The 25,657-nt window shown below is 42.1% G+C and overlaps 1 protein-coding gene across 3 annotated transcripts in view; it reads right to left on the minus strand.

The window, feature by feature from the left end:
- Positions 1–25,657, minus strand: part of NTRK2 (neurotrophic receptor tyrosine kinase 2) — a gene marked incomplete at both ends in the record, with an annotated part of 387,120 nt that overhangs the window by 155,125 nt on the left and 206,338 nt on the right. For 2 of the 3 annotated variants that reach the window (XM_081236432.1, XM_081236431.1), the window contains one exon: positions 10,122–10,310. In XM_081236432.1, coding sequence (XP_081092558.1) covers positions 10,122–10,310 — 189 coding nt within the window. Of the gene's footprint in view, positions 1–10,121; positions 10,311–16,781; positions 16,830–25,657 lie in introns of all 3 variants that reach the window. The other variant, XM_081236430.1, reaches the window with a different exon arrangement.

Raw genomic sequence — 25,657 nt, forward strand, 5'->3', positions numbered from 1 at the left:
TTCCAAGCTCCATTATCATTTATACATATGTGTGGACAAGCCCTGGAGGTTCTGAACATAGTAAAAGAATGCAGGTTATGTTTCAGGTCCACTCTCTTCAAACATAAGAGAGGGAAATAAAGTTAAGCAACACGTAGCAGTCAACAGAGACCCCTCCGTCTCCCACCTCTGCAGATCGTGGTGCAGCATCAGAGGGCAGAGCTGCTGAGACCAGCACAGCAAAGCAGCAGGCAGGTGCCCAGCAAGCGGTAAGGGGTTCATTGCTTTCACGGGGAATCAGGGAGACCTCCGAGAGAGGACCACGCTAACGCCCACACTGGGTGCCCGTTAGCAGAAGGATCTCCTTGGGGAATGTCATCCATACCAATCCACAAAAGCCCCCTCTTTCCAAAAGTGGGCAGAAGGTGTGAAGACCATATGGATTCACCCCCAACCTCACAACCCCTTCCCATAGCTTGGCCCCCATGCAGAAGCTTGGCTCTCGAAAACACAGATCTCTTCTACAAGAACAAAAGAAGGCCCTGGGTTGTTAACACCAAGGACTGTACCCATGCATCAGTCATTAGACCCCATTCCGGCTAAGATCCACTTTAATTTAAAACTTGGGATGCAATGTGCAGGAAACAGCAGAGAGTATACACAAGCCCAGAGGAGACGCATGACTCAGGAAGTGAGTGATAAGGTCACTCTCTTTGCTACTTGGCCGTTGTCTTCCTCCTCAAAGCTCAGGAGTTCAGGAATCTAAGGCAGAGCTCCCCATCACCAAAATGTTACTAAGAAAATGAGAGTTTTCCTCTTCCAAAACCGATGTTGATAAAGGTCTAGGTAGGGATCAAGGAAAACTAAAACCTTATATGTACACAAAGCTATGTTAGTCAAAACAAAGGCTCTTAAGAGGGAGAGAAATATCCTAAAAGTGAACAGCACTTGGAAAAGAAGAAAATGGTCCTCTCAAAATAAGGCTTAAGCAGTGATACAGAATCATAACTGCTTCCCTGGATATCAGGAAATGGCATTAATGGAGCTAGGAACTAGGATGAAATGTCATCATTAGCATCATGGTTCCTGAACCCTAATATATAGAGAAAAGGAGGGAAGATGACAGAATGAGATGGGCAAAAAAGGAATTGATGTTTATGGGTCAGAGGAAGTAAAGCCAGGATAGAGACAATGTGAGGCCAATTAGTCCAGCTAGCTGGAGTACTCTATTACTAGAAAGTAAGACTATGTCCCTGGGTAACCAGTTAGCTTCTCTCTGTTCGTTAGCAACTCACTCGTAAAAGCAAACTCACTTGTAAAAGCAAACTCCTTTCAGGAGCAAGGGTGGGGATCGGTAGTGGGTATGAGAGTATAAACGGATCTGAAGATCCATCATTCTTTCAGGAAAACATGTGAGGTGGCTACTCAGTGGTGTCATCTCTGCTTATTTTATAAGCAGATATATCATGTAATCTCCTCTAATGAAAGCATTCCATAACATGGAGACTAGCTCTTTTGATATAATTAGATAGTGTGGGATGGTATCCTGTCCCCTCTATATCAACCACTTATTGGAACATTAGGAATATGGCACTTAGTCTAAATGCCATCATTATCTCATAATAACCTGGGTTCTACTTTAATGCACTCAGAAGGTCAATGGCATGGTTAAATAAATGTGCTAAATTATAGCAACAGGGTAAAAAGAATGTTGATGTCTACCCATACTCATAACGTATATAGTAACTGATAAGTATAATAGAGAAACTAGGCATTAGGTTATTGTTTCATTTCTAGAATTCTTCCCACCCCCTTTGGTTCAAAGTCACACAAATCTAATCTCTTACAAATCATAGGAAAATATGTGTTCTGAACTCATTTTTAGAACCTATCAACTTTAATATTACTGTGCAAAATGCCAACTCTGAAATACTCCTGTATGTCATATTATTGATAGAAGTCCCCTGGCCAGAACCCCAGCTTAGGCCTTGATGCCTGAGACATGAGAAGAGGAAGCATTTCATGAGGAGAAGACTGGAGAATATTAGGCTACTGACTCCATCAAGTTTAGGTGAGGCTGAATGATTAAGGGGAGATTCCAATTCATCAGAGGTCCTTTGCACAGCCGAGGAATCCTGGGTGAAAGAAAAGGCATCTCTAAATAGTGAGAACCATATCAGATGTAACCAGAGTGGCCCTTTCAGATCCAGCACACTTGGTTCTCTGAAAGGAGCTACCCAGCTGGGGTGAAGAACTGGGGGCAAAAACTGACCATCTGCTCCAGCTGAGCAGACAACTACATTTGGAGTCATCCAGAGAGCTGACCCTAAACTGGAGCGCTCAGCCTGCCTTGGCAGATCCGGGACCCTTTTGCTCCCTGAGTCCTCCAGGCCCATAACACAAGGCTCGTCTCCTCTGTGACACTCGCCCTGGAAAAGCTAAGCTCCTCTGGATTCACGGTCCCTCAAAACCCGACCTGTCATGGCCAGTCCAGCCCAGCTCTGTCTTAATCCCTATGCATCACCAAGCAAATAGAAAATCTGACACTGACAATAATATACCCAGCGAGCCTCCTATGGACCTTCCAACGCAATTCACCCAAGACAAACCTTTACTATAGAAATATGAACAAAGCCCAGTACAAATAAAGGCCAGGGTACAAGTGGTTAGATTTTATATCACAGGAGGTTAAAAGGAGACTCACAAGACGAGGAAGTTGGATATCCAAAGGATATTATCAGCAATTATCTCTGTTGGAATTACAGATGAGTTTTTATTTCATCTTTGTTTCTTATGTTTTCCAAATTTCCAACTACAACCTATATTATTTATTTTAAAGAATCGCATTTTAGGGTACCTGCAGGCATTCTGGGTAAGGAGGACTTAAGTCTGTCTTACTAGCAGAAATCATTAGAGCTATACCAACTAGGGTGACCAATCCATTATCATTTGCCCAGGACTGTCCCAGTTTTAAAACTGAAAGTTTTGCAGCCTAAGAACCTCCTCAGCCCTGCGGATGGAGGGGAGGTCATTGTGATACTGACATGTCCTTCTCCTTTGAGATGCTGCCTTCTAATTTTTCCCTCCCTGAGGGAGCCCAAGCATTCAGAAACACACAGCATCTTCTCAGCCAAAGGGAGCCGGCTCAGACAGAGGGCAGCATGGACTCAGGAACCCTTTGGGCAGCTGTCTCCATCTCAGGAAGCAGCTTTCCTCCTAGAGGCTGAGCTCAAGGAGTGAGACTACCTTTGTGCTTGGTTATCAGGTTGAACTAAGTAGATCTCTCTCCAATTCTTTCCTGTCCGTGGTGTGGAGCAAATTCATCTTACATGCCTTTCAAGAGAAGTAACAACTACCAAGAAAAACAGCAAACAAATAAACAAGTACAACATCGTGAATGAAAGGCAGCATAGCTGTACTTCATAAGGAGAGCTGGCATAGTGACTAATCTGAGAAGATCCCAACCATGGTGGCTTACCCTCTCTGGCTGGCAGAATTAGGAAAGGCAGAGGAAACTTCACAAGGAGAAAACCTGCACTCTGTTACATTAGCTGCCATGAAGAATTGAACTGTGAGCGAGCATCGCATCCAAGAAAAACTCCCATTCTTTCATTTCTCCTTAAACACAGGGAGCACTCAGTGTTCAAAGCATCTGGGTAGCAGGAGCTGCTTAGCAACATAAGAGGTTCCTCTGCATATGTGTTTGCTGAGCTGGTCCTGGTCCCCAATCTGTTGGCACGTGCAAGAGTGACCAACCATATACCAAAATGGGGGTGCATTTGATAAATTCATCATGCTGGTATCCACTCTCCAGTTGGGCTGGGTGTTGGGAAATACCCAGAAGAAATGCAGTAGCATCCTGCATCTGCCTGCATGCTTCCAGCACATCACTGATGATTTGGTGAAACTGGACTGAACTGTCTGATGTGTGAGGGGTGCGTAATTCCCTCTTGGTTGGCCGATAATGTGGAAGTAAAATCAGAATATCATTGTGAGTGTCTCCCTGACCTAAATCCATAATTGTTTTTCCCTTTTAGTCATTAAATGTAAGATGGACTGTTTTCTCTAAGAGGTCTAGGTACCCTGTAACTGGGTGGTATTTCTTTTTTGATAACAATATCACCCAGCGGTCAAATGCTAATAGACTGATGTCTCTTATTTTACTTAGTTGTAAATGTGCTTGAAACTGGTTTCCTAACAAATCTCCTTCTCAGTAGAGTTTGTAACATGGCTTACGTTTTTTTTTTTTTTTTTTTTTTTTTTTTTTTTTTTTTCTTTTTGCGGTATGTGGGCCTCTCACTGCTGTGGCCTCTCCTGTTGCGGAGCACAGGCTCCGGACGCGCAGGCCCAGCGGCCATGGCTCACGGGCCCAGCCGCTCCGCGGCATATGGGATCCTCCCAGACCGGGGCACGAACCCGTATCCCCTGCATTGGCAGGCGGACTCTCAACCACTGCGCCACCAGGGAGGCCCATGGCTTACGTTTTAAATGTAATCGTGCCACATGTATTCGTTTTCTTTCTTCGAGGGAACTCAAGTTGCTTTTTTAAGCATTATTTGATAGCTTCTTACCATCTCCTCTGGAGTTGAAAGGAGAATATAGTATCAAGCTGTTATAGCTGGCAATGGGGGACTATGGCACCAAGAGATAGAATTGGATTGGGACCTACAGAGGCTGAGCAATGTGCCATGAAGACCCCCATGAAACAAGTCGTTAGCCCACTGTGCCACAAACGAAGCAATTTCTAAGGCTCCTAAAATAACTGCATTCTCTCGCCCCTAACACTCATGCTGGGCAAAATAGACTTAGGTTATTTTTAAAGTGCAGGCCATGGCCTTCAAAGGGATATAAACAGTTCCCAAAGCAGTTATTGTTTGGCCAATTAAATACTTAGAAGAAAACATAGTTTTGAAAGACAGAATTAGTAGGCAAAAGACCTAGGAAAGTGCTATAGCAATTGTTTCTGCCTGTTTTTACTTCCATCAAATGGACCATCAAAATGGACCATGGGCACAGATTGCACTGAAGTTCAAAGATAACCTCTGATAGCTCTCATCCCTTGATCTAACGAGCTCCTGAGGTCTTGGATATGATTCAGAATTTTTGCTCATGTGTACTCAAAGTAATGTTACAAACATTTTCAAAACCTCTGCAGTTCTGTGAAAAATACCACTTCCATTCCCTCCCCTGGTTGGTAACACAAGGACAGGGTGGGTATGGCAGTTAAGGGGCACAAGAGGGGTGTCCTGTGTGATCTTTTCAACTACTGTTAAAACACTCCGTCCCTTTATTATATTTATTCTCCTTAGTCTTAGCTGGTCTATGAATCTGTGCTTATCTACGTAGTTGCCTAATAAGCATGTAACCAATGGGAAAACACACACACAAACATATATACACACGTGGACTATAATACTTGGAGTATGGCACACACTGCAGGAAATCAATAAACATCCATTTCATTGGAAATGGAATTAAAGTGGAAAAAAGTCATAATTCCTTATCTGCATCTGCCACAGAGTTACTAGCCCTAGATATACATAGAGGGCATGCGCTGTAAGAACAAACACATACAGTATGTATTTCAGGACAATTCTCATTTAATTTAGGCCCTCTGCCTAGGACCCTAGCTAATTTACAAGGCTGCTCTAGGAAAGACACAATTCTAGGGATGAAAATAAGTCTATGGCATTTGCTTTTCCTGCAGGGGAAGCTATAACGCATTCCCACCCTTCAAGAGAACCCAAGATTGATGATTCGGGGGTTTTGCTGGTTAGAGTGTTTTTTTTTTCTTTCTTTCTTTCTTTCTTTCCTTCTTTCTTTCTTTTTTTTCCAGCTCAGAAGGTGTGTTTCCATTGTACCCTGTCAAAAATGTCCTTAGCAGTCAAGGAGAGGATAGCAGCACGGCTGCCCTTGAGCCGGGTTGGTCAGTCCTACTGGGAAAACACCCCGTGCGGACAGATGATGTGGTTTTCAGGCACGTCTACAAAGACTAGTTGAATTAAAGACCAACTCCAGCCTTGATGTTGCTGAGCTCCTCAGCTCCATCTTGCCATCCTGATTGATCGAGGAGATGGGTCTATAGTTAGAGTGGCATAGCACTTTGAGGGTTTAGTCATTAGAGCACACTGCTTTCTCTTGGGAAGGCAACTTCTTGCTTGGCTAGGTTTTGGAAGCTAAGGAGTGACGTCAAGATGTTGTCTGGCCAGAATTTGCAGATAACCATAGAACTCTTCTCCTCCATCAGGCATGGATTTAGCCTCCTTTAGTTCCTGCAGTGACACAGGAGCCTCCAAATACCAAATTATTATCAGGCGGTCTTGGGGGAACCTCTGGGCCCTGCAATAAAGTAGACAGACTTTCTATTGGAAAGTGCTCAGGAGCAATTCAGCCCTGTTCAGATTGTTCTAAAATCCTGCAAACAACCTCTGGACTTTGTAAATGAAAACCTCACATAGCTCCTGAGAGTGAAAAATTACTTAAGGGGATAAAATTTATCATCATCCTTCACTCAAATGATCTTACACATCATTTAAAGAAATATGGTTTAATCATGAGTTTTTGTTTGTTTGTTGTTCTATTTTTAGAGCAAAGCTACACAAGCAGGGAGGCTGTATTACTTTTGGATGAGCCATTTCTGAGCATTGTCTTTAAAATAAGGTGTATGTATTCATTGATCTTTAAGGTCACAAACAGTTGGTGGATTGTGGACCAAATCTGACTGTGCTGATGTATTTTGTTGGTTCCACCCAGCGTTTTAAATCTTGGAGAATTCACATAAAATATAAAATGCCTGCTCTCTCTGGAAAAATTGGAGTATCTGGTAATACCAAGCCCACATGTCATCATGATCTTCACTATACCATATCATCTTTCTGATCTAGCCTGTTTCTCATATTGACCTGCCTGATCCTTGTCAGGGTTTAGGATCCTTGCTCTAAGCTATGCTATCATAGTGCATTGTGATTATATGATGAAGTCTTTCACCACTGGCCTCCCCAAGGAGACTCCCTGAGGGCAAGGAACATGCCATCATTAAGACCGAATTTCCAATTCTTAGTATTGTAGGAATATTGTGGGTAGTCAATAAATATGTAATGAATTGAACTTCACCTTCTACATTAGATTCTTACAATTCAGTGAAATAAGCGGGGATCACTGTTTTTAAGAGCACACATATAAAGCCAACATGTTTGAATAGCAGGCAGCTTTAGGAAAGAGAAGTAAAAGTGCTGGTTTGTGACCCAAGCCTCTGATGGATCCAGAGCTTGGTGGTATACTGTCTATGTGATATTTTGCTTTAAGCACATGGGAAAAATTCCATACTTTTTCTGAGAGCTTCTTAAATTTGTTTTTCAGATGTAACCTATCCAACTTCTTGGAAGAGCCCTTCTTTAGAGATTGCTTGTAAAAATACTTGATGGGAATAACTTAACTGAAAGCTAAACTCCCAAAATATCATGGGTCTATAGCAACAGATCGCTCTGTACATCAGATCTTTGCATTTTGAAATATTTAAATTTCTGAATGTCTACAATTAGGATCTTAAAAGAAAGGATTTTTTGTTAAAGGCTTATTTCTGCTAAATTTGCTATCTAAATCTATTTAAACTGGCTAACATGTTGTTAAAAATACATCTAACAAACAAAGTCTATGCAGGCAAATTTAATAGGAAAGGACCCAATGTAAACGGCTCAATGTAAAAGGTCCTCTATACTTGTTACAAGTCTGTTAGTAATTAATATTTCAGCAATATATAGCCATATCTGGTCAACATCTGGCCAACATCAAAGGCACATCATGTCCCATGCTATGAAGAAGTAGTTCAACAAGTATAGTTTCTGCTCCCTAGGAGCTTACAATCTAACCTAATCAAGACTAGAGAAACATACACCAGAGTGGTCATACTCAGGACTTCACAAAAGGCAACAGATACATTGAAGATAAAGGTAAAAAGTATGGGGTAAAGGATGACATTTAAGAAAGGGTAGAGGGAATGAGAGAAGTAAATTGCTTCTTCATTCCCATTTCTTTGAAAAAGGATTTATGGAAGATGTGTTATTTTAAGTGTTCTTAAAATCATGAAAGAGCATATGGCTTGATGCTTGGAAGAAAGAAAATTTCTTCTGAGATAAGATACTAAGTGATTGAGAACACTGAGCCAGTAAGGACTGCTGAGTGAAGGACCCAAAAGACTTTATAAGGAACAACCAAACAACCAATGTTCTGGCACCCTCTGGTAGAGGGCAGAAGCTGAGGGGAAGCTGCAGGTCTCCTCAACTCTCTTCCAACTCTTTCTAAGTGGGAGTGGCTGAGCCACAAAACCAAGACTCCTCCAAAATTACCAAAATGTCTAATTCAAAACCTTTGTAAAAACTTCTATGAACTCTAGATTAAGGAAATGACCTTTGGAAATTTTCTTGTGGAATTTCTAAGGGAAGAAAGCACTTCTAGAAAGAAACACAGACTCAGAAGCCATCTAGCTCACTCGATTCTATAGGTTCTCATTTGTTTGCTTTCTTGCTCATTGGTTCATTTTCTCTTATTGGACTTGTTAGGCTAATGCTACCTACTTGATTATTCAGCTTTATCTTTCCTCCACTGACAAAGAAAAGCAAATTTTTGAGTACAGGTTGATTTTAGTCAACTTCAATTTTAATGCAGTCTCAGGTTAACTAAAGTACATCATACAGCCCGGTGCTGGTGGTAGTGACAGGGATGTCAAAGTACTCTGTTCCTAGGGAGAACAATCAAAATGATGACAGAATCTCTCATTACACTATCTTGCTTTGCTTTATTCAGTATTTGACTGTTACACATGCAGGGCATTTCAGGAACCATTGGAGGATGCTTATCTCAACAAAGTGCACACTTTAAGCAAACCTCCACACATCATGTTCACACCATAATAATAATATTAGAATTAATAATACTTTGATTTCAAAGAATACCTTTTATTTCAAGGAGCTCAATATTCTTCACATATGCTATTCTATTTATCTTGTCATATTACATATTCAACTGAAAGTTATGTTGAGGTTCAGTCTCACACATTACAAGACTGTAATACTGTTCACCCTAATGATTTAATTCAAATCCATTGTTAAACATTCCTCAGGATAAATTTGAATGAATAGGAGGAAATTACACATGTTTCTTTATATTTGAAAAGATACTCACTGCTAAGTCCCCTTATCCATGAGCATTCTCAATGGAAAGTCAGTCCCCAACATGTAACCTTGAAATAGTCCTACCTTACCTGAGACAGGGCAGGAGGACCGTATTTAAGATGGGGCAAGAACATGAAGATAGACAAAAGGTACTCACTTGTCAGTGCCAGAGAACCCCCGGGACCTTAGCCACCTGATATTCTAGTGCTCATGCCCCCTTATTCATGTGTAAGGGAAGGCCTGGAGTTCCAGTGGCATAAGCCTGTTTGTCTACTGTGACTTTATTTCTTGTCCTTCAGGCTGTGTTCCAGTCTCTATATTTGAGCACTGGCTCAGAAGATAGGATAAGAGAAAGATTCCAAGTTTCCCAACAGAGGCTAGTGGGTTAATTTGGTTCTAAGAAATATAACTCAGTGTACTTAACAGGCAGACCATCTGTTGTAATGTCCCTTTGCTATTGTGACATCACAACAAGCCTCATACTGGGAACTAGGACTGAACAAAGAAAACAGAACTACCTAAATTGATACCACCTGTGTGCAACACAGAGCATTCCTGACTACTATTAGTGTATATTTTAAGGACTTTCAATAAACCAAATTTAAATCCCACCAATTGCTTGTCTTCTGTAACTGATGTATGTGCATTCTAATGACACTTCTGGTTTCTGTCTATCTTTTTCAAGATAAGCATGCCTTGATTCCAACTTCATGTTGACCAATGGTTTTGGAAAATGGATCTCAAGAGAAGTCAGTATCTGCCCACAGTTCCAATCCTAACAGGAGACACACCCTGAGAACTCCATAATCAACAAACTAAATGATCTATTCCTTGGGCTCAAAGCCCCAAGAATCCTCAGACATTTCACACTGTACCCTCCCCTCAGTCATCCTCATCAGGGACTCTGATAAACATGCTGCTTGATACAGCTATGCAGCAAATGGGCCAATAAGTATAAACAGCTGTACTTACATGTGTCTGGCTTGAGCTGACTATTGGTGATGCCAAAGTACTGGGGATTTTCAATGACAGGAATCTTGGTCATTCCAATAATGACAGCATCAGGGCCACCCTCTGAAGACGACGGAGTGTTACTCCCATTGGAGATGTGATGGAGTGGGCTGGCAGAGTCATCGTCATTGCTGATAACTGAGGCTGGGCCTGGAGTTGGAAAAATACATATTCTCCTGTAATTTGTCATGGTTTTGTTGAGCTATAATTCACCCATTTAAAGTGTACAATTCAGTGGGTTTTAGCATATTCAAAGAGTTGTGAAACCATCACTACAATCTAATTTTAGGAGATTTTTATCATCTCAATTAGCAGTCGCTTCCCATTCTCCCCACTTCTAGCCCTGGGCATCCACAAATTTACTTTTTATCTGTATGGATTTACCTATTTTGGACATTTCATATCAATGGGATCATATAATATGTGATCTTTGGGGCTTCTTTCACTTAGCCTAACGTTTTTAAGGTTGATTCACGTTGTAGCATGTGTCATTACTTTATTCCTTTTTATTGCCAAATGATATTCTATTGCATGGATACACCCCATTTTGTTGATCCATTCATCAATTGATAGAAATTTGGGTGGTTTAAAATTTTTGGCTATTATGAATAATGTAGCTATGTGCATTCATGTACAAGTTTTTGTGTGGATATATGTTTTCATTTCTCTTGGGCAGAAGCGCTGGGTCATACAGTAGCTTTACGGTTAACATTTTCAGGAACTGCCAAACTGTTTTCCAAAGTGGCTGCACTATATATTTTATATCTGCAACAGCAATGTGTGAGGGTTCCAATTTCTTTACTTCCTTCTCCTGTAATTCAATATGCAGCTTTCCTCTCTGTTCTCTGAACATCTTTAGAACAATCTCTTATTGAAACTCCCAGCATGAATCTAGGATTCCTGTTGTACAGTCCTAGAAGTTCAAAGATCTGATCCTTTCACCACTCTTTGGACAAGCCACTTACCTTTTTTATACCTCTACATCTGCTTACATGTGTAAAATATGCAAAATAGTATCTGCTTGTTACTTTCTGAGACTGGAATGAAACTACTGATATGAAACTGTGCTTCATGAGTATGAATTGCTACTAAGTATTACTAAATAAACTTACAAATAACTGGTCTACTAGAATTGCATTGGCCTGTCCTATTACTATGCTCCACTTTCTGTATATTCTCTCAGCAGTGGCACCACTTTTGCACGCAAAATACTTTCACAGCAATAATGGACCAACCCCATGGCAAAGTTCCCTGTTTTTTCTTTAGCCATAACATTATTTGTAGTGTCATTACATGGATGTCTTTATACTAAAGCAATAACCATAACACTTTTCATACCAGATTTAAACTTTCCAGAGTCTCAGAACGTATATACCCATAAATACAGTCTACTGTATCTTATCTAAACAATTCAACCATTGACCTATAATGTTTGCAACCAAAAATACATTCACAAAGATAAAGGTGTACATTCATTGAAAACTTGCAAACAATTAAGATCTCAGTGGCTTTTGACAGACACGCCCTACAGGAAAAGTAGACAAAGCCCCCTAGTATAGTACACAGGATTCTACAGTATCCTGAATAGGTGCAGGGTCTTCCAGAAGGCTCCCACTGGCCAGGGCTACTATAATAAGCTAAGAGGAAGACAGGAAGAAAAGGATATGGAGGAAAGACAAAGGGAAGGCAATGAGAAGGCAAAATCCAATGTTCGGAGAAGAAAAATGTGTACTGGGGAAATGAAAGCCTTAATCGCTATTTCCTGAGCAAGACCACGTGTGTTTGCCCAGCCCCCCAGGATGTTTCAGCACCTCCAGCAAATCTCTACCTCTTCCTCCCATTTTACTTTTTCTGTAAGAAGCACAGCAATAGAAACAAAAGTTGTTGTATCATACTTTTTTGAATTCCCTACGAAATATCACAGTAATCCATCCCCCAACCTCCAAGATCCATTTTCCCTCTTATATGGGGATTATCACAGTTTGTAAGGATAATGACATTCCCCAGCGAGCTGAATCTTAAACTAGGCAGGAGGCAGCCAACTGCTATTATAGGTAATTTTTAAAAGCACTCTCTCAAGGGGATGTGTATTTAAGTTGCTTTTAATGATACACTCTGGCTTAATTCTGCAAGCAAGTCCTCACACAGCCAGTTTAGAAGCCAGAGAACACTCAAAGCAAAGGCAAGCTTACCAGTTGTATTCTTCTTGAGCCTAGCTCACCAGTGTTAGCAAACAGTGGAAATTCTGCCAAGAATAGCTACACAGACAAGTCCTTTCTAATATCCTTAACTGTCCCTGTTTTATGATTTGCTTCTTGACAGGCCCTGATCACCCAGAGCTTAAACCCAGAGGTGGAGAATGGAAATGTGTTATGCTAAGCTTCCTGCATCTTGTCAATAAAACCTTCCCATCATGGGCTCCCTTGCTCCAGTCCCAGTGCAGCTGTCCCCTCCTTCGAGGTGACCAAAGCACGCTACCGTCTGAGCTCCCCAGGAAGGGTGCAGTAGAGGCCACACATTTCTCAACAGATTCCAGGCTTCACATTTACCCCCAGAAATGCAAGAGTTGTCATGTTCAAACACTCCACATGCTGTCAGAAGGCCAGCGATATTTGCTTCTGGATTCCCTGCAACAATTAGAAACGCACTGATCCCAGTTGCTTTTCCTCTGATTCCCTTTTGGCCCAGGACAGGCTATCCACATTCCCATAACATTCAATCATTTTGGAGGAGGATGATACTTAGAAGACAAGGTTGAAATTCCTCCAGGAATTCGGGCTCTGAAGCATCTGCCATGTACACAGTGGAGCCTTACTTAAAGAGTTCAACCAAGGAACTTGCTCTTTGCTTCTCCATCACCAGAGGACACCCTTTCCTTCCTGTGGCCTCGCTGAGTAAAACCCCCAACTCTGAGGTAACAGATTCCAAGGGGAGAGGTTCTCTGTTTGGGGGGAAATTTTTTAAGCACAGAAGCAGTATAAAGCACCAGAGGTAATCTTTCAAAAGCTTTTTCATTTTGCCAGAAGGTCACTGTTGACAAATCTGAGCAACATATAAACCTCAACAATTTATCAAGTGGAATGTTAATTCAAGTGCTGTTTTCTTCATTATTGATGTTCCAAATCCTGGAAGATTGATACGGCTGGCAAGGTTGCAGAGATTCAACCATTTTTCTATGAACATTTTGATCGAATGGAGCACAGCAAAGCTGCAGAGGGGGAAAGCTCTCAGGGGGGAAGATGAATGTCTATATAATTTGACAGCAGCCTGTCTGTGCATATCATGGATGTCTCGTTATGTGTCTGTGCACGTGGGGAAAACACCCCAAAAAGACAGACAGAAGAAGAGTCAGGGGCACATCACAGCGGGTGAGAAATTCATAGGAGGACTTGAAAAAAATGTCTTATAATATTAACAAAAAGTTTAAAATTGCTGGGTATGTGCAGCTTGCTGAGTTTGGGGTACATAGTTCTAATTACTGAGCTGACAAATAGGAGCTATGCCTGGAAACATTTTTAGCCCATTTTTATTTTAATATGTCTCACATGCAAAGAGGCATTTTTCTTTTACCAGAGCTGCTCAGTAACATATCCTGCATAAATGACTTTACAGACATTTTTTTTTTTTTTTCTTTTTGCGGTATGCGGGCCTCTCACTGTTGTGGCCTCTCCCGTTGCGGAGCACAGGCTCCGGACGCGCAGGCTCAGCGGCCATGGCTCACGGGCCCAGCCGCTCCGCGGCATATGGGATCCTCCCAGACCGGGGCACGAACCCGTATCCCCTGCATCGGCAGGCGGACTCTCAACCACTGCGCCACCAGGGAGGCCCTACAGACATTTTTAAGCCTGACTGAGACTTTTTTCCCTGATAAGAATTGATGTAGGTCATCTGGAGAAAGAGTTTCCTTCTCTCAAGACCAACATGCTTTCAAGAAGAGAGACAGATTGTTGTTCTTAAATAGCTGTATTAACCATGTGTTTTATTTTCTGTATTCTGATGCTTCAACATCTGAGGCTTTGGTGACAGAGGAGGGACTACCAATTCCTAGAGATAATAAAGTACTTGCCTACGAGAGTACGTTTCATATACAAACTGACCAATCCACAGTCTATGCCCCCAACCGCATTACTTACCAGGCTCTCACACTCCAGGCCGCTATCTACCTGCCCCATCGCCCCAGAGCCAGGTATAAGACAACTGGGGACTGTCCCTACATCCCAGAGCCCACTGACCTTACTCAACCCAGCCAGTCCTAAACCTGCTTACCCTGCCTCGCCCATTCCTTTCTGCAGAAACCACAATAGAGGCTCTTGTCTATGTTTTCCCCTTACTCCCTCTGCCTCCTGATGGACCCTGTGCCCCCTTCAGCACCATGGTTCCCACTGTAGCATGGCCTGCCCTCTTCTCTTGGGATCTGTGAGTAACAAATGTTATTTTCAGTGGCATTCGTCTCCAGACCTGTGGCCTCACCACAGCTGAAAAATCATAAAACCTACATTTTAAAGCAGTGGCACTTCTGATGAACTGTAGCTGAAAGAACAATTCTGGAGAAGAATTCCCTCTGCTGTAGCCTAAAAGGGTGAAGCCCAGTTTTTGAAGCTTTCCAGGAACAATTGCCTCTCTGCAGAGCAAACTGGCCTGGAAAACATGTACATGGTTGCACCATGTAAAATGCCAATAAGTATAGTTAACTATTAATTTTATTTTTAAAGGGGAGATAGAGTAAGAGTATGGTGTATACATTTTCAAAGGATCTATATATGCCATAAAATTTATTTTCTTTGTAAAGACATAAGAAATATGTGATAGGTACATCTCTTGGGAGAGAGATGGTGGGGGGAAACCATGGAGGTGGGTAAGAGAGACATTGCTTAATATTTACATTTCCGTACTGTTAATTTTTTTTTTTTTTTTTTGCTGTACGCGGGCCTCTCACTGCTGTGGCCTCTCCCGTTGCGGAGCACAGGCTCCGGACACACAGGCTCCGCGGCCATGGCTCGCGGGCCCAGCCGCTCCGCGGCACGTGGGATCTTCCGGGATCGGGGCGCGAACCCGTGTCCCCTGCATCGGCAGGCGGACTCTCAACCACTGCGCCACCAGGGAAGCCCCGTACTGTTAATTTTTGAAAAATCTTATGGATGTATAATTTTTCTCCATGTTAACAAACACTCTCTGGGTACAGGGATAAATGGTGTTTTTGTTTGTTTGTTTTATTCTTTTCTGTTTTAAAAAAATATATATTACTTCAAAAAAATTTAAAACAAAAACAAAGCAAAACATTTACATGGTTGCACCGATTTGCTGTTTAGTGGAAGGAAGACCCCATTTCATGGTGCTGTTGTGAGAGAGTTTGTCACCCAACTCCCCTCTTCACCACCACATACAGAGTGAGCACGAAGCCTTGGAACAGGGTGCCTTCAAGATTGTATGGACAATCTCTCTGCTATCTTGGCAAAGTGCCTATGATCAGCTGGATCTGAAATTCATCTCTGGGGAGTCACAGACAAGTCCTGAGCTGGTGGAGCTTCATGTTCCAACTTTGCCACACTCCACTTTCTCTTTGCTGGTTAAGAGCTTTAGTCTTGGAATTCCTGGGGCTAGCTAAGGGTCAGGGTGACTTTCCCCCTTCAGGCCCTCTCTGGCTCAGTCTGCCACCTCTGGGTTCAGTGATTTTGGGTCACTGGACCAACACTGAGAAAGGCTGTCCAATAGGAAAGGTCTGCTATCGGGCTCAAAAAGAGAAAGGAAACAGGCTTCCTTGTATGGATGGGATGAACACGTATGGGGCGGATGGCTCAGAACTGGAAGGCTCCATGACCCTGGTACACTTCCTCTATTTTACAATTTTCCCTATAGCCAACCTTGCTACCGAAATAAATACTAACCAACAGATACTAAACATGGGGCCAGATCTTGGAAATACACAGGCAAGATGTAAAGACAGTTTGTTTTTTCATGCCTTCTAAGCAATTCCTGTTTATTGTCTCTGTACCCATAGAAAATACTGAACAAATTGGAGGTCCCGGGAGATCACACCTGATTCCAGTCCTAGTGATGAGTTACATTATCTGCACTCATTTCATAGCTACAAACTCTGCCTTTCAATTGCCAGCACATAGTCTGAATGCAAGGAACAGAATGCAATCAAGCACAAATCATAGCGTCTGGACGTTAAGAGTCTTGCTTTGAAAGAGAAGTGGTCATAAATGAACAGCTGATTTCCCAATTCAGAAATTTATTACATGTTGGCCAATGGAAGAAAGTTAAGATCCGAACTTGCCCAGACTTGAATATTCAGCCAAATGTTTGCTGTACATGGAGTTGGAGTGTAGTTGCATTTTATTTCCTTAACCTTCTTAAAAATGCAGCAACAAGCTAGATCTGGATGACAGTTAACACTCCCCCATAGGATACAAACAAGGTGGTGCCAAAAATACAAAACCATTTACTAAAGTCAATATTCCTTTTCTGGAAAATTCTAGGGTCTTTCTTCAGCAAATCAGAAACCAGGAATACAGAAAAAGAATCAAGGACCAACAAGTATAAAGAGAGTCAAAGCAGTTTCATCCTAATTAAACAACACAAACTCATTACTTATCCAAAGAAGGAGGAACTACTTACCAACACCTTGTCTTGACTTTACTTTCCCAAATCCAAACCATGAGAAATCTGAAAACCACAACAAAACATAAAATAAACTTCGAAACAGAAGTTTAAACCAGAAGCGTTCAGCACTGTCCCTAGTGAAATAACAAACTGCCCCAAAAAGCTCCACTGGGGACCGAAGCTTCCCCTCAAACACCTGGAAACTAACCCCTGGGTTTTTGTGTAAAGATTTATTTCTCATCCTGAGAACATGGAGGTTGGAATAAGATAAGAAACAGCAAGAGCTTGTCTTTGAGAAAAATGGCCCAAACCTAGGGTTAAAGGCACTGAGCAGATTTTCCTTCTCACTGTCTCTCTTCTCCCTAAGTATCGAATCATCAAACAGGGAACTGCAGGGATGAAAACAACACAGTGCATTCAACAAATGCACCATGGCTCTCAACCACAGACATATGGGAAAATAATCAAAGCAAACAGATCTTTTCTGGAGCTAAGACAGATAGTACAAAAAAGGAACATGAAACCCTGTGGGAGAACTGACACTTGGGCTAGATGGGAATTCAAGAGGAAAAAAGGGGATCACAATTCTACAACTGACTTGCTGTGTGACGGTGGGCAGCTCCCAGCAGCTCTGCGCCTCTTTATAACACAAGGTTCCGTGAGGCACGTGTGGGAAAAAGTGTGCCACATGTTTGGAGGTCCTCCAGTGAATAATGACACAATGTCTATTTATTTCCTGGGCCCGACTGTTCCCTTCTAGGTAATTTCCGCTGGGTTCAAAGTAAACTCTGCACAGCGGGGAAATCCCTGGATAAGAGGCCAATAAAGGGAATGGAGCCCAAATAAGTAGTAACTGTTTCTCAGCTCCTTACATCTGTAGTGATTTTTATAGGCAGGATAAAAAGCTACATAAGCGAAGAGTCCACCGAAATGAAAAATACATACGAAAACACTTTGCACACTCAAAAATACCTTACAAAGTTGTCATGATTACTATCTTTTTCAAGTACATTTAGCCTTTCCTTTCTTAGTATTCTACAACTTCAGCTCTAAGCCAATTTTACTTCTGATTGGTATTCCTCTGAATGCTTTCTTCCAGATTTTAAAAGGCAAGAGGAAGGTCTGGCCTCTATCCAATGCCAAAGAAAGATTCGTTTGCACAGAAGAAAGTGACCTCATTCACTGGGTCCTCAGTGTAGCGAGGCCAGGCTGTGCCTGTGGATTTCTTAGTTACGACTTGTCTCTTTCAAAATGGAGTGTATTTTCCTACTGGTCACTTTTTGTTTTTCTATACTTGTTTGATTTACATAGTTTTAATTAAATTGTGGATTGAATATTTGGACTCCTTGTTTCACTTGAGTATTTTTTCAAAATCATGTTTCTGTCTTACAGAGAACCCACTGGAGGGCAAGGCCATAGCACTCCTCACTGGTTACCTGATTCAGATTATTGTCCATCATCCACTATCATAACCACAACTGTAATGAACATCTTTGCATGTCTTAGGTGCTCCCATCCCCATTTTCAGAATCATTCCCTCAAGATAAATCCCAGAAATGGAATTACTGTGTCAAAAGGGGGAAATATTGTTAAGGTTCTCAATGCACGTTATCTAATTGTTTTCCCACTACATGAGGTCTTACTTTCACCAATAGTGTATAAGAGGGTGGAGTGTATTTCCAATGGGAAAGCTAAGGGTGAACCATTTCCGACGTCCATCCTGCCATTAGTAGGTCTCCACCTAACTGAACAGAGACCTGGTAAATACTCCCCTCCCATCTGTGCCACATGACACCACTCACCCCCCACGTGTCCTAGGCTGGTGTTTGACACAGGTGCAGTAGGGAGAACTACAGGTATGAAAAGCATAAGAATAAAGCAGGTAACACTTGTGCAGTCATCATAATTCACAAAATGCCTCCCCCACCTCAGACACTTCTCCCTTAGTCCTCAGGCAAACCCTGTAATATGTCCGAGTTCCTTAACAAGGGACTGAGACTCAGAGAGGCCGACAGACTTAGCAAAGGCCACAGCCTTTTGATGCCAAATCCAGTTTTTCCATTCTTTCTTAGTTGCCTTTCCAATCCTCCAAAATACTTAGACAAAATTAGCCAAAGTTTACAACACTACAATTAGGATTCAATCTTATATATAGAAAAGCACTAAAAGTAGTCATTCATTCCTCATTTATTTATTCAGCAGGCATAGCAGAAGATTCAAATACAAAGAGCTGTATGGTCTGCCCTCAAGGAGTTTACAATCAAGGATCAACTCTCATGGAAGTACAACCGGGGTGTATGGGAACTCAAACAAGGAGTATTTGGCTGAATCTGGGAAGCTGGTAAGGGGAGAGGGTTCTCTGGCTTCTGGACAATAGATTAAAATTTGCCAAGAATGGGAAAAAGCAGAGGAGGACATTCTCACTGTAAATAGTCCAGTTCTGGTTAGAGAGGGAAGCATTCGTCAAGGGGCTGATGAAGCTGGAAAGTGGAAAGAAGCTGAAACACATAAGCAAGGGCCAGGTTAAGAGTTTGGAATCTATGGTAAAAATTGCAGGTAGGCCCTAGAAACAAACCAACCAACCAACTTCAGGCCAGGAAGGAACATAATCACAGTTAATTTTAGAAAGTGGCTGCAGGATGGAAACAGGATGATGTAACAGAAAGACTGAGGGCAAGAGACTGGTTGAAGAGGCTGCTGGAGAAACCAGGGCCTGAGAGAATAGTTACCTGAGCCAGGTAGTGGGGAGGTGGGGCAGAGACGGGGAGGGGATGGCTGTCCGGCCTCTTTAGGGGAATCAAGGGGACTTGGCGATCGATTGCAAGTTGAGGGGAATATCGGAAATGAACAGGGACATTCTTGGGTTTAGACTACAAGACACATGTTGATGCTGCCCAGTGTCTCCAAGGAACCTGGCAGGATAATAGGCAAGGGGTTCAACTCACAGCATGGGTGTGGGGCATAATTCCCAAATAAGGTGACTATGTGCAGAAAGCCTCAGAGGAAGGCATCCAGTGTCTGGGGCTCAGGTCTGGATCTCAGAACCCAGGTCTAGTGTCCCAAGTGGATCTGCTCAAGTTTAAGCAGAGCCCAGAGTCCAACTGAGAACAGAAGCTGGATGCTGCAGCTGGGACACATTTCTTCTTGGACACATAAAAAAACACCCTTTTTTGTAGGTACAAATAAAAGGATATCCAACGAGGCTAACTTTTGACAAACTTATTCCTAAATTACTAAAATACTTCTAAGTTCTTTTAAACAGTAACACAATTATTACGTAAGAGAGACTATAATCTTCTTGACCATATGCCAGAGTTCTTGGAAAATTTAACAGATTAGGCAGAGCATCATCACACTGATACGTCTCCCTTCCAAAAACTGTCCCTTGTTCGACGTTTTCTTGATGAATTTAAGCAGTAGTCTTAAAACCGTGGTACTAAATTTCACCCACAAAAATTTCCCATAAGGCCAAAAAGAAACAATTTCTCAATTTCCTGTGATGTTTTACCCATTGGGAGCAGAGTCCTGCCAAAGATTCATTTATTTTCTACTTAATAAGAGACACTTTATTCACTGCAACATAAAGGCCTCCTTCAAAAGCAAATGTAGTTGCAGCGAGCTTAAAGGAACTCCTTCTTTTGGAATCTAGACCAACAAAGAGTCTAAATTATGAAATTAACCAATTAAATCCATCTCTTCTTGAAGAAAGTTCAATCTTCCCCATCCAGAGAAGAGAAATGTAGAAAAGAAAATAGCGTATTAATACATTAACAGCTCTAAAATGGGACTCTAAATAAAATAAATAGCAATAAAGATTCCTTTTCAAAAGTCTCTCAGAGGAAATCACTAAAATTTAGGGGGTTGAAAAGGAATATTTATGATGCAAAGGAGAGAATCAGAGGAAAGAGCGAGAAACAGGCAACATGGAAGAAACTTAATCTTCCCTGTGGTGCTGAACGGTACAAACACTAAATGTGATTTTTAGAAGGTCTCTGACCTCAAGAGAATGCCATTTCTGGATTTTTTTTTTGTAAGTTTCAGAAAAAATTGATTTTGTATATTAGAAGGAAAAGCAGCTCTTCTAACTCTGGAGGAATTAAAATTTGCTATGTTCTCAATTGAAATTTCTTTTTATATATATATATATTTTAATTATTGAAATTTCTTTATATTTTAAGGCAAAACTCATCACCCTCTGCCCCCAAGAAAAGCATCTGTAATGATGGAAGCTAATGGGAGAATATGATTCACTGACAGAAATGCACTTCACCTCCAACTTCTTCTTCCTCTCCTTCGGGGAGTGGGCCACACCCACTCCCCGAAGGACACATAAGAGAGGAGCTGTGGGCTCCTTGCTGCAGGAAAAGTGTTGAGCCCAGAGTAGGTTCCATAAGTGCTTGGGTGAGCCGACTGCCTGTTACCTCACACAAAGTAGGATGACTGGTCATTGCAGTGGAAAGGAAATGAATGCAAAGGACCGCTTTGTGGACAATATAATCATCTCTCTTTCCAACTGACACATAATCGGAGTGAGTAATAGTTTGCTTCAAATTAATTCCAGTTCCTCGGCACAGAATAGTGTAGTTTGGGGCCAAGTTTCCACTTCAATTTAAACTTAATCTTTTACTTAAGGACACAACCTTTATATATGTCCCATCTCCACAGACCAAGAAGAGGGCTCACTTTGAGTTAAACTAGTTCCCAAAATCACAGTTCAAAAGGGTCCTGGAGGGCCTCCCTGGTGGCGCAGTGGTTGAGGGTCCGCCTGCCGATGCAGGGGACACGGGTTCGTGCCCCGGTCCGGCAAGATCCCACATGCCGCGGAATGGCTAGGCCCGTGAGCCATGGCCGCTGAGCCTGCGCGTCCGGAGCCTGTGCTCCGCAACGGGAGAGGCCACAACAGTGAGAGGCCCACATACAAAAAAAAAAAAAAAAAGAAGAGTCCTGGATTTCTCCTGACCAGCCTTCATTGGTTCCATCCTTTCCTTTCCCTCGAACTTCCAATGTGAGTTATGTCCACTGTTCTTAAGAAAAGGCACACTGAAGACCTCCAGTGTGACAAATTTAAAGAAAAATATGTGTTTTGTGGCTGAAACTGCCAGCTGCTCTCTGAAGTCTGTATTTCCCTCTTTTTCCCTGGGCCCACAGCTAGACTACATTTTCCAGCCCTTCCTGCAGTTAGTCGTGGCCATACTATTAAACTCCAGCCAATGGAAGGTGTGAAGAGCACTGAATACCACTCCTGGGCTGGATGACTTATACATGTATGCTACCCCACGCTCTTTCCCCTTCTACTTGTCCAGAAGGAAGATTGAAGACAACGATTATGGTAAACTTGGAAGTTATGACTTGAAGATAGCAAAGAAATTCTCTGCTCATTCTCCCAGTATTGTTTGGTGAATGCAGACAGTGTAGAAACTGAGTTCTTCTACCTGAGGTCCAATGAAGCTGAGCTATTTATCCTCCAACTTTCATCCATATGCAAGAAATAAACTATTGTGTTTGAACCAGTTTCCACTTCAGGACTTTTTTACTATGGTAGAGAGCCTATCCTAACCGATACAAAGGGAAAGATATACACACATGTACACATAGAAATTAACTGACTCCATAACCTCTAAATCCCCCATCCATAACAAATTCATAATTGTGTTCCACGTATATCTACATTTTTAAATCCACAGTGTGAAACTCCGCAGATTTCATTAGATTTTCCAAAGCTACTTCATTTCAAAATGTTAAGAACCCCTGAAGTACATACAAGTGGTTTCAGAGACAAAGATATCAATGCATAGGTACTCTGCATTTCAATTCTATTTGATTATATTCCCTATCAACACTTGAACCTGGGTGCTGATAACCATCTTTCCTCTCTCACCTAAACTTCTATAGCAACCTTCTCCTTCATCTCCTGCTCTGTTCTTGCCTCCCCAGAATCTCTCCTCTGCAGAGCTGCTGGGGTAATTATTTTCAGGTAACAGTCAGATTATTGCATTCCCCTGCTTAATATCATTTAAAGGTTTCTCCTTGCATCTAGGATAAACTCCTGATGATGACTAGAGTCCCGTACCATGTGGCATCCCTCAGCCTCACCCGCCCGCCCCCCATCTCCTGTGAAATGACCACAGCGGTCTCTTTCCTGTTCCTGCTCACTCTGCACGCTTCCTTGCCTCCTTCCAGAAACCTCTGTTCGGGCTCTTCTCATGCCTAACCACCACCTCTCATCCTTCGGGTTTCAGGGCAACTATCACACCCCAGAGGAGCCCCGACCTCACCACTAACCCGAGCCTCTCTCAGCCCCTCTCACTAACTATCATCTCCTCCTTCTCAGTATGTACCAAGAAAGGACCTGACTCACTTCAGGTATTATTTCTTGTCTGTATCCTTTACTAGAACTGGAGCTCCATAAAGTCAGTGACTGTCTTAGAAGAGGCTCAGCCCCCACACCCCCACTGGAAACAGACTCTGACACAAGGATTCAAGTGAAGGCAGTTTAGTAGGAAGGGATCCAGGAAAACTAGAGGGGGAGTGAGCCGGTGACACAGGGAGTGAGGGAAGCCTGCAGTGGATGCGTTATCCAGCAGGTTACACTGTGGACAACTAGAGTTCAAATCCCTGGGGTGCTTGGGGAGAGGGTGTAGAATGCATCTCAGAGTTTTCCCATCCAAAACATGAGGAAGTTGGGTCATTTACCTTCCAACTACCATCTGTCATTCTGCTAAGAGAGAGCACTGGGGTAGATTCCCAGGTGTTTGCATCAGGGCACTGGGGGCCAGCACGGAGGCCAGCATGGGGATGGTGGGACTTGGGAGGACCTGGTGGGGCACCAACAAGATTTGCTACAGGGATCTTGTCTATGTAGTTCACCACCACCTTCAGTGCCTAGTACAGATCCTCAATAAATACTTGTTGAATGAATGCATGAGAACAACCATTTTTAAAAGCATAACAATATGAAGTACAGCAAGTGTAATGAAAATACCAACATGAAAATTATACACTCAACGTAAAAACCACAATATTTTGCAAGCATATTTGCTGCCCTCTTGAATCATTTATGGCCCTCCCATGGAATCTCATGGTAGACAGTATTTAAAAGTGAGCAATACCCAGAACCCAGCATTCTGGGCAGGAGTGTGTAATAAAGATGCTGGATCAGATGTCAGGTGCAGGGTCTCTCTAGATGCTGTAAGAAATGAACTGCATGACCTTGGGTGAGTCACTTCCCTCCCTCATAGGCTCTGCTTCCTACTCCATGAAGACAGAGGTTGAGAAGTGGCATTGAAGGCCCGTTTGAGCCCTAGCAGTCTATAGTACTAACCATCAGGCACATATGACTGGGAATAAATTGCCACATGGCCTTATATAGCTTTCCTGAGCATGGGTATTTTGGGAATGTGAGATCATGTGCAATTTAAAGAAAAGCACTCAGTCAACTGGCCTAGATTTCCTCCTACTCAGATGCTTTGGGGTCACTATTTCCTCGTCTTGCAAGAAGGGCCTGTGCTCTGCAAAAGCAATTTTTGAAAAACAGTACTTATTGATTACTTGCTAGATGCTAGGACACTTACTAGAGATTAGATGTTATTTTAATTAGGGAAAATTGGTCCGCTTCTATTGCAGCATTAAAAAGATAAAATCAGACTCAAATGATTTTTAAATGCTACAGACAAAGTTCAGAAGCCTCAAGTGGGAGTAGATGAAATAGACTTGCTCGGAATGTGGAAAACTGTCCCCTTCCCATATTTCAAACATTTAATTTTGAGGACAAAACGTTGCCAACTACTACCCTCTTTCATTTGAACGTGTGGAATATTTCAAAGAAAATTCATTTGGTCTACATCTTAGTCATTCACGGTTAAACAGTACAAAGTGTTGGATTTTTTTTAATCTACTGTAAACTCTGAAGGCTTTTTCTTTAACAAAGGAGGTCACACGATCTTCTCTGAGTGGGTAAAAAATGGAACCTGGGACTCCTAATGGTTAGTTTTAAACTTGGGACTTTGAGAAAGGCAGAGGCAGCCTCTGTTTACTAATAATAGTTGAAAGAGATGAAAGAGGCATCTCAAAGCTTTGCCTCTGTGGTACCACCCCAGTGAGAGCTCAAAACACTCTATAAACAATTTTTTTTCAGCTGTCACAAGCTTCCTGCAGGGAAGATAGGTGATGTCTGGTTGTACACACACAAAATTTCCCTAATACTGTCTTCACATTGAGGGAATGACTGCCTGAGACTCATCCCCAAACCCCCATCTCTCTGCAAAGCAACACTGGTAAGCACTCAGAGCAAGTCTTTTGGGAGGGAAATTGGCTGATACTCATCATCTGAGAAGTGATATTAGTGGCCCTCAAAGAGAGTAACAAACCCAGAAAGGCTGGCAAACACTTTATGTCAAATTCCCCTGAGCTTTCCTTTCCATGGAAATCCTAAACAATGACTCGGAGACCTGAACTGACTTGCTCAGACCTGTCTCTTGTGCCCAGTCACCGAGTGAGGTCAAAATGTGCTCTCTGCTCTTCCTTGCACGAGGACTGTCGCCACATAACATGCATTTGAAAACGCTTTTGTAATTGCTGCTATAAAGTCATAGTTATATTCATATTTATGCATATATATATATATATATATATATATATATATATATATATAACATGCCAATTCTTTTTTCAGTTCCTCTAAACCAACATTTGCTGCAGCTAATGCAAAGCACCATGTAGGATTTTTTGTGTGTGTGGTTCTATTATGGAATTTTGGAAAGAGTAGGAGGATGGCAGCATTTCTAGCCATCTCACTTTAAAATATTTTCAGTCATATCCAAATTCTTCTCTCCAATCTTGGAATGTGGTGACCTGCTTCATGCACCTTTGTCTTTCTTTCCAGTAACCCATTG

This window comes from Mesoplodon bidens (genome assembly GCF_964165515.1).
Source record: "Mesoplodon bidens genome assembly, chromosome: 6".
Taxonomy (NCBI): domain Eukaryota; kingdom Metazoa; phylum Chordata; class Mammalia; order Artiodactyla; family Ziphiidae; genus Mesoplodon; species Mesoplodon bidens.